This window comes from Hirsutella rhossiliensis, assembly GCF_020360975.1.
Source record: "Hirsutella rhossiliensis strain HR02 chromosome Unknown scaffold00019, whole genome shotgun sequence".
Classification (NCBI taxonomy): Eukaryota; Fungi; Ascomycota; class Sordariomycetes; order Hypocreales; family Ophiocordycipitaceae; genus Hirsutella; species Hirsutella rhossiliensis.
Window position 1 is genome coordinate 1,032,459 of NW_025408685.1, and position 9,606 is coordinate 1,042,064.

At 52.5% G+C, this 9,606-nt stretch overlaps 1 protein-coding gene across 1 annotated transcript; it reads right to left on the minus strand.

Annotated features, from left to right (window-relative positions):
• Positions 1–2,114: 2,114 nt before the first annotated feature.
• Positions 2,115–4,640, minus strand: HRG_11287 (reverse transcriptase (RNA-dependent DNA polymerase) domain-containing protein; the record flags this gene model as incomplete). The annotated part of the gene is made up of 8 exons (XM_044869757.1): positions 2,115–2,121; positions 2,172–2,409; positions 2,467–2,718; positions 2,954–3,425; positions 3,591–3,650; positions 3,705–3,953; positions 4,000–4,241; positions 4,292–4,640. The coding sequence occupies 8 exons, from the start codon at positions 4,638–4,640 to the stop codon at positions 2,115–2,117; spliced, it is 1,869 nt and encodes a 622-aa protein (XP_044715310.1).
• Positions 4,641–9,606: the final 4,966 nt, after the last annotated feature.

Here is a 9,606-nt window from a genome sequence, read left to right on the forward strand (position 1 = left end):
TCACTGCCCAAGGTTCCGTGAAACTCGGTCAGTCCTCAACATCGGCCATCAGCCTCGTGGCATACCGGCAACTAATCTATTCAGTACTTGACTGGAGCCACGAGTCTGTTGTTGGGCCCTTAATCCGACAAGTATTGCAGGAAACTTCCACATTATTCCTGTATGAGACAATGGAGAGACTGGGTAACAACAGCTCCTTCTGGTCGCCTGATGCTTCAATGTTTTTAGAGCGGCTTCGCGGCGGAAACATCCCGCTTACCACGGTACGTTCAGACCTGGTTCAAAGCCGAGGTTATCTGTCTGATGAAAGGGAAGGACCCTTTTCTTGACAAAGCCCAAAGCTTACGGGCAGCGGCACAATTTGCTATTCGGAAGAAACTGGCAGGGGGTGTATTTAAAGTCACCAGAGAGGGGGACCGGCTTTTCAACTCAACCTGAACTTACGACGGCAGGTTATATACCGGTACAAAGCCAACCGCTTGGCAAGGCAGGACACTTGACTTGGTCCTATCTCACGGAAGATAAGCAAAGCAGGCATAAAGATCAAGGACTGGAAGACTCTTGTCACACAGAGTATATAAACGCCCTTCGGGCTGAATCAGCCTCCAACAGTCTGATTCCCCTATTCGCATAGTTAGCCTGTTGATGTAAGGCGCACACAACTAAACAGAGAGTGAAGAACGGGGGTCAATCATTCAATTCATTGATCTCTGAAGATCCCATAAAATCCCGAGAATAGGCACCCATCTTATATGATAGCATCCTCCGTTTCCTGACGGCCTACTCCGAGACATCTCGGAGGTATTCCTTCTCCTAGCGCGTGACAGTTGAAGTGGGTCATCAGAACCCCTGAACCCCTGAAAGGCTCTCTGAGGAGCCTCTGACAGTGGCTTGGAAGTGATATATTAAGGTGGCATTTCTCTGTTTTTACTTAAAGATTTCTTCAACCTTTTAATGAACACTCAATCCGCTACACAGCATTCAACATAGCCTATATTTTAGGTCGTGGCAGTTTGTAATGCCATATTAGTGATGGATTCGAATCTTCTGGATGACATCGTCATCTAGGCTGCATGGGTGGCGACATCGCCACTCAACCCAACGTCACAAGTATAAGAAGCCAACTTCTCAGCATCACTTAGATAGAGAATCAAGAGTTCTTCAGTCCCCGATCTTCATGCTTGCTCAGCTCATCCTCCGTGCGATAACTCTTAATTCTGATTTCTACGGTGGGAAGAAGGCGAGGTCTTTATGGACTGCCTGAATGAGTGGATAGAAAGTAATGGTAGCATCTTGTAAGAGGCTGGCTCGGGGTTTATTCAACAGGTAGGTGCATAGGTGTTATCTTGTCGCGAAGCACGTCTGAGATCTTGAGCTCGAGGTGACCATAAGGGGTATATGTGACGGTCACGGACTGAGCCAGAAGGCTGTGGACTCTATTACGAAGATTCTGCTCTGAAGAAGAGAAAGGAGAACCGAACAATACAACTGGGTGTCCTCTCCCTAAATATGCCTTCCGTACGCGTGGGCCGTTGGCCCAACAACATGTGGGTCATGTATGCAAGGGGGGTGTGACGGTGCTAGGCCGTCACACTACCCCCCCTAAAGCCGTCGAACACAAACGGTGGAGATGGCTCCTCACGAGTGTCGTCGCAGTCGCCGTCGCTCATGCCCACGGCCGACAGCCTTGTTGTCATCGTCGTGACTCTCTGCCCACCTGTCTTCCGCTGCTGCTAGCAGCCATTCTGCCAATCGTACAGGCGGTCCCGGTGCCTCGGGATATTCGTCGTGGAACCGCCTTAGAGCTGCCGCACCATTCTTGAACCCTTCAGCGTCGTAGTATAGCTCGTCAGGGTCCTGTCCTGCCCACTCGGCTCGGTACTGTAATTTTCCCCCTTGAGATCCTTGACGACAATATTTTCGCCACCTCGTACTCTGGCTCGCCGTTAATCATCTCGGCCGGCGGAGCTTCCACTTGCTGTCCCGGCAGCGGGTCTCGCGCAGCCCTTCTCAACCGGTCGGCATGCAGCACCTTTGCCACCCTCATGCCTTTGGGTAGGTCCAGCTCGAATGAGTGACCCCTTTTTGCCACGATTCTGAACGGACCCGCGTTCTTAGAATCTAGCCGCGTTGTTGGCCTGTCAGTTGACCAGCCCCTTTTCGAAACAAACACCCAGTCACCGACATCGAAATCGGGCACTCTTCTCTTCGAATTGGCTGATCGTTCCTGGCGCCTTTGAGCCGCTTCCACGTTCTTTTTTGCCAGCGAACAAACTTTCTTGGCTCGATTCACAAAGTCCTTGGCTGCATTTTGGGCGTCGGTCCAATCCCCGACCTGCTTGTCGGTCGGTATATGAACGAAAGCCGCGTGGGGTGCTCGCCCTTGAGAGGCCTCGATCGGAGTCATGCCTGTTGAGTCGTGCGGCGTGGAGTTATGCGCGAAGTCTAACGCCGCCAGATGCTCACTCCAATCGTCTTGAAAATACGACACGTAAAACGTCAAGCGTTGGTCAAGATACTGGTTGGTAATCTCCACGCCTCCTTGAGTCTGCGCATGGTAGGCACTGCCGAATTTGTGCTCTGTTCCCGTCATCTCGTTGACCTTGGCCATGAATTTCGAAATGAACTGTGGTCCGTTGTCGGAGAGCCAAATCTTCGGTAGACCGAGGTGGCCAAACACGCGGCGGTAATATCGCTTGGCCAGTCTTTCGGCGGTGTCTGTCTTTTCCCGGAATCGTGAGAATCAGCTTGCTCAGTTTGCAGATGAACGTCCAAACGTAGTCGAATCCATTTCGATCATTCGGCATGTCCTTTCCGTCCACCAGCACGGTATGCCAAGGTTCCTCTGGGACAGGCAACGAATGGAGCAATCCAGGTGACTTATCTTTCCACACTTTGTTCCTACGGCATGCCTGGCAATTGCGTGCGTAGCGCGCGAGATCCTCATCCATACGTGGCCAGTAATAGAACGGCCGCAGCATCGCCTTCATCTTGTTCTTCCCGGGATGACCCCTTGATTTGGGTTCGTGGACTTCCCGGATTAAGGCAGTTCGCAGTGCGAGCCCTTCTGACGAGTACTCCGGCACCCAGATACGATCTCCCTTCTGCCGGTCCTCCTTGGGAATCTGCTTCTCATTTTCCCGGACAATCAGCTCCACAAGGAACACTCCGGCTGGTGCCTCCCCAGATACTGCTGGGCCGCGGTCCTCAGAATGTGCCGCGATGTCTAGGGGAGCAGCTTCGACATGTGTCTCCTCGAGAACTTCTGCGGGTACCCGATCGTTCGGGACCAGTTCCATGGTGCGGGAATCCAGGTCTCTGGCTCTGACGGTCTCGAAGTTCTCGCTTTTCCGGGACAGGGCATCTGCAATTATGTTCTCCTTCCCGGGTCGGTACGTCATCTTGTAGTCAAATTCCGACAGAATCTGTGCCCAACGGGCTTGTCGAGATGATAAAACCCGCTTTGTCGCAAAGTACTTGAGAGCTTCATGGTCCGTTACTACTTCAAAAGGGCCCCCAACCAGCTATGGCCTCCACTCTTCCAGGGCGCGGATGATGGCGAGGAATTCTCGGTCTTGGATAGGCCATACCGTCTCTGTTGACGACAAGGTCTTGGAGAAATAGGCCACCGGCTTCCATGAGTTGTCGTTCTGTTGTTGTAAAGCGGTGGCGCCTACCGAATGCCTTGACGCATCAGTCTCTACCCGAGTTGGGGCGCCTATCTTCCAGAAGCCCATTCCGGGAGCTCGGACCAGGGCTTCCTTGAGTGCCTCAAAAGCCGCTTCCTCTTGCTTGCCGATCTTGAAGATTGCCCCTTTCTTCAGGAGCTCGTTGAGCGGGTGCGCCAGCTCGCTTACTTCTTTCGAGAAGCGTCGGACAAAGTTAACCAATCCGAGGAAAGATCGGATGGCTTTCGTAGATTTTAGGTCTGACAGCCTCCACTCAAGGATGGCCTGTTTATTCTTAGGTCAAGGGCGATACCTTCCCCGCCTTAATCACCAGCCCGAGGTAATCCACCTCGGTGACGCAAAAGGAGCTCTTCTTGATGTCACCCTGTAGGCCTGCCGCTGCCAGTCGTCGAATGACTTCCTCGGTCTGGCGCACGTTTTCCTCGGCCGACTCTGAATAGATCAGGATGTCGTCGGCGTACGAACTGCAGTAGATGTCCAGGATATCCTCAGGCAGTCGTTGATAAAGCATTGAAAGATTGCAGGGCCGTTCGTCAGCCCAAAGGGCATCACCTTCCAACGGAAAGTTCCCAGCCGGCACCGAAATGCCGTCAGATCCATACTTTCGAGGGCCATTCGCAACCTATGGAAGGCTTGACGGATGTCGATTTTTGTAAAAAACTTGGCGCTTGCTAGTTTTACCAGGGTATCTTCTAACAGAGGCATGGGGTACTTCATCTTTGCACTGGCGTCGTTGAGGTCCCGGTAGTCGATCACGAATCTCCAATCCATGCCCATGTCACCCTTGGGCACAAAGAAGGCTGGTGAGGCAAATCCAGGCCAGCAGCTCTCGATGAAACCCTTGTCCAGGTAATCTTGAATCGTCTTTCGGAGTAGTTCGTCTAGATGATGTGGGTTGCGGTAGACACCTCTCGAACGCTCTGGCAATGGTTTGGTCAGGTAGATCTTCATGTCCCTCCCTGGGCCGCGGAGAGGAGGCAACTGGTTAGACTCCTTCTTCGAGAAAATCCAGCCAGATGGCCCAGCGGGGTCGGGAGTTTCTCTTTGATCAAGCGGACCGTCTCGTCATCCTCACCCCGTGGAAGTGGGATAACTGGGCGGGTGTCCTTCGGTGGTACCTTAGGCATCTCTGGCGTTTGCGGGTTCACGTGAGCCACCGTAACACTTCTTCGAGCCAATTCTCCGAGGCGCGATGCACTCTGAATTCCCTTAAGGCGGGCTGTCAGCAGTCCTGTAGTTCCCGGTCCTGTCGCGGGTTTAGAAAGCTGGCAACCACCCCGTCGGCCTGCAGAGTCGTGGTCGTGGGGTGGTCCATCCTGCGGCAATTGACTCTGGTCGACTTGGGTCCCCTTTGCTCCTGGAGACGCTAGTTCATGAATTCTTGGGGCTTGCGCTTGTGCCGAACACGTTGGCGGCCCGCCGGCATTGCTCTCCTGGCCGGCCGGACGCTGGTCGGTAGCAAGACGACCACAGTCACGGATGACGTCCTCTTGGTCGTCCGTTTTCCCCTTCCTTGATAGGCTCCGTACCGGAAACAGCGCGGATTTGCTGCGGATTATCGGCGTCGACTCGCATGGTTGGAATCGTTGGGTTTCGCCAGGACGGCTTCCCCAGACTGTCTCGTCTTCGGTCCGATAATCTCGTCGCGCCTTCCCGTCCTGATGACCAGAGAAGTTTCCTGAGTCCAGGCGCAACGGCGACCCTGTGTTGTTCAAACCATTTCCTGCCAATGATGATGTCGTAGTCCATCCGGACGACCAAGAATGGTAAGTTCTTTAGAGTCGTCCATCAATCTCGAAGTCCATAAAAAGAACCTCCTTGATCGGGTGTTTGTGCTTGACTCCCGCGTAATCCTTTAGGTGAATTGGCTGATCAAGCCTCTTCCTCTGGGCCCCAAGTTGTGAGACCGCTCTTCTCGCTAACCTATGGTTAATGGCGAGATACATACTCGCTCCGGTGTCTGCAAGGCACGAATGAGAATAGACATGTTGTTCAATTTAAGGTGAGATGAGATTGTCAGCTGTTTGCCCCCTATGAGTCTGTCCAAATCCGCCGCTCCAATCACAGACACCAAGTCGGCCAGGAACGAGACTTTGTCCTGGCCTACTCGTTTCCGACTCCGAACTGCTCGAGTCTGGGTCGCAAACTTTGCCCTTGCCCGTGGCGGTGTTGGTTGTCGCTGCGCTGACTGGGGCCGCCTGCTCTCCACGGTCTTCGTGGCTGCCTTTCCGGGTGTTGTTGTTGCGGGTGCGACAGAATGGGGCGATATGCCCAGATTCTCCGCACCGGTAGCACAGGTTATTGATGCGGCGACGTTCCTCTCTTCCTCGGAGATACGGTTCCCTCCAGCTTCCCGGCTAGCCCCTTCGTTGTCAGTTTGTTCCCGGTGGCGACCCGGGCATTGTTACGGTTGCCGCCATTGTTCCGAACCCTCGGCTACCACTACTACTAGAGTGGTTGCGCTTCTTTGCGCTTCGGAAAAGTTGTGGCGGGCCACGAACACCTGGTGCTGTGCTGACTCACAGAAGTCCTCGTAGCGCACTTTCGTATCGTAGACCCTCTCGACCACCGCTTGGTTGACCGGCGCAGGAAGAGAGTCCCACAGGGTCTGTTTCTGCATTGAAGGTTGGTACCCCGCCGCCTCGTACATGGAGTTGAATTCCCCCAAGAAAATATTGAAGTCCTTCTTCCAATCGTATTTGCAGACACGCAGCTGGGCGCGGGCGTCGGCGCCTTTGTTTGGGTTTGTGTGCGCTGTCTGGAGGACCTGGATTAGTTCGGCCAATGTTGTGAAAGGCCGAGTCAGCGAGTGGTGGCGTCCTTCTCCGGTCTTATACGCGGTGCCCTCGAGACGCGTAATCACGAAGTTGATCCGCGTCTTCTCAGAGGCGAAAGTATCGTTGTCCTCCTCGAACTTGCCCTCTACTTGCTTAATCCAGCTTTCAAACGAGGAGTCCTTCGCCGGAGAACATGGTGGGTTTCTCTCCCACGTTTCCGTCCTCTCTATAGTTTGGGTTGGTGCCATCCATCGACTCATATCTCCGGAAGGCTAAAAGGGCCGCATATCCTGACGGCCGGAATTCTTCGCGGTCGTCAAAGGCTGTTCCTTCCCGTTGGCCTGGTGTGCTGACTTCATCTTCACCATATTGGCTGTCTCTTGGCTCGGTCACTCGTACTTGGGCGACCAAACGGGCCACTTCTCGGCTGATGTGGTCGGTTAATTGCTGTCTCTGCTCGGGAGACAATTCGGTGAACAAGCCGCTGCTGCCCTCCTGATTGGTGCTGTCAGCCATTTTAGGTCCCTGTCCTTCCTGGATGGTTATGTGCGATTCGATGGTCCCTGAACTGTTTCTTTGGTCTTGATCTCGGTCTTGATCTTGGTCTTGGTCTTGGTCTTGGTCTTGGTATTGATCTTGATCTTGGTCTTGGTCTTGGTCTTGGTCTTGATCTTGGTCTTGGTCTTGGTCTTGGTCTTGGTCTTCGATGCTTGGTAAGACGGGTCGTGGGAGCTGCGATCTATGGAGGGCCGTGTCCTGTTCAAGTGGGCCGGCCGAGCGCAGTCTTGGCATGGGGTAAAGTCGTGGCGTTTTTATGAATCGCTCGGCAGCGATGGCGTGGTCGAGAGCAGAATAGTGTGACGGTCACGGACTGAGCCAGAAGGCTGTGGACTCTATTACGAAGATTCTGCTCTGAAGAAGAGAAAGGAGAACCGAACAATACAACTGGGTGTCCTCTCCCTAAATATGCCTTCCGTACGTGTGGGCCGTTGGCCCAACAACATGTGGGTCATGTATGCAAGGGGGGTGTGACGGTGCTACAGTGGGGGGACAAAAGTTCCGGTCAATGACGCTAGCGCGTCGCGTACGCGCGTCTCCCACATTCCAACCCTTCCTCTTCAAATCACCATCATGCCTTCAAAATGAGCCCAATTACGCCCAAAAAACACTGGAGCCCTCATAAGAGGACGAAGATTGTGACCCTCTTTGATTGCGGCTTCTCAGCTGCCCTCGTCGGCGTCAAAGAGGACGTTTCTCCTAGAGCTGTCTACGGAATCGTCAGGCGTTACAGGACACAGTCGAGTGCGAAATCTTTGCCGCGCTCTGGGAGACCTCAAAGCTCAATGACACCCATAAAAGATATATCTTTCGATGCATCGCGAAAGACCCTTTCATCTCGAATGCTCAGCTTCTTCGTGAGGCTTCTAGAGTGTTCTACACGTACTTTAACACGGTACCTTCGACACCATGGCATACAACATGTACGCGCTCTTCGACGTCCAAAATTAACAGAAGAACATGCTGCAAAGAGGCTACAATTTGCACTACAATACCATCAAAAGCCAGCTTCCTTTTGGCATACATGGATTTTCTCTGATGAGACGTCAATCGCTCGTGGGGACGGCGAGAGACAGAAGTGGGTTTTGCAATTCAGTACGTCTTAATACCCTTACTTCAAAAATCCTCCTAATTGCAAAAGGTGGATAGATTAAATCCGAAAAACGTACAAGCAAGAGGAAAACCTACTCGACATTCCCAGATGTTTTGGGGCGGCTTCTCCTTTAATCGGCGGACTTCTCTTACACCAATGCTAGGAGACCCCGACTCAGCCCGTGGTGGCGTTACTGCACGCCGTGTGCTCGAGACCTTACAAGAAAGCCTACCTACAATTGCAGAGCCAGGCTATACATTCGCCCAAGATAACGCCTCAACACATACGGCGGCCATTGTGCAGGCGTGGCTTGGCTGCTGGGTCGAAGAAAACAGGGTAGATTTGGTCGACTGGCCGCCATATTCACCTGACCTAAACCCCATAGAAAACGTATGGAAGCTGCTTAAAGAGAGCATTATGGAGACTCACCCTGAGCTCTCAGACCTTCCAAAGAACTATAGCTCCAAGCAGAAGCTCTGTTTTGCAGCGGTTGGAGCGTGGAAGACCTTGAAGAGGATACCTCAATCACCTAATAGAATCAATGCCTCGGCGCCTTCAAGCTGTTGTGGCTGCACGTGGCTGGTATACCAAATACTAGCCGAAACAACAATAATCTCCACTCAATTCTCTATATATTTATATCTTCGGCTTCATAATTGACCTTCATTTGGCAAAGTAATGTGCTGTTGAAAGAGGGCTCTGATGCGGCGTTGTGGTGGGTGGGCCGGATTGACCGGAACTTTTGTCACCCGACTGTAGGCCGTCACAGTATACAGCTAAGGGCCCCGACAGGCTAGATCGAAAGGCAGCCTGTAGAGAGTTCTGAGGCTGCAGAAGGCTATTAGGAGACCGCATTAGGCAGCCACATAGGCTGTAGAGAGACTGCATATACGGGGGAAGCTGAAAGAGCCCTCGGCGACTAGGGAAAGTCAGTATGCAAAGGGAGGGCTGGGGAAAGGAGCCCAGCCTCCTAGATATTGTACCTATACAAATGAAAAGGGGATATCAATAGGGAACCAAGGGATATAAATAGAGAGCCTAGAAGAGGGCATTGCAAGAGGGACAGACACGACGGAACACAACAAAAACACACCTATTATTAAAACAATCAATGCTCACTTGCATGCTCTCTTCGTGAGATATCTATCCAGAGCTAAGGAGAGAAATGGAAAGAAAGAGAACTCGAGTTCGCCTCGAGCGTATTGTAGAATGTTCTCATAGCAGCCGGCTTCGCAGAGTGGGGCCGGTACCGGAGCATGGTGTCACTAGATACCTAAGTGGATATTCTCACGAAGAGAGCATGCAAGTGGGCATTGATTGTTTTAATAATAGGTGTGTTCTGTTGTATTCCGTTGCGTCTGTCCTCTTGCAATGCCCTCTTCTAGGCTCTCTATTTATATCCCTTGGTTCCCTATTGATATCCCCTTTCAGTTGTATAGGCACAATATCTAGGGGCTGGGATCCTTTCCCAGCCCTCCCTTTGCATACT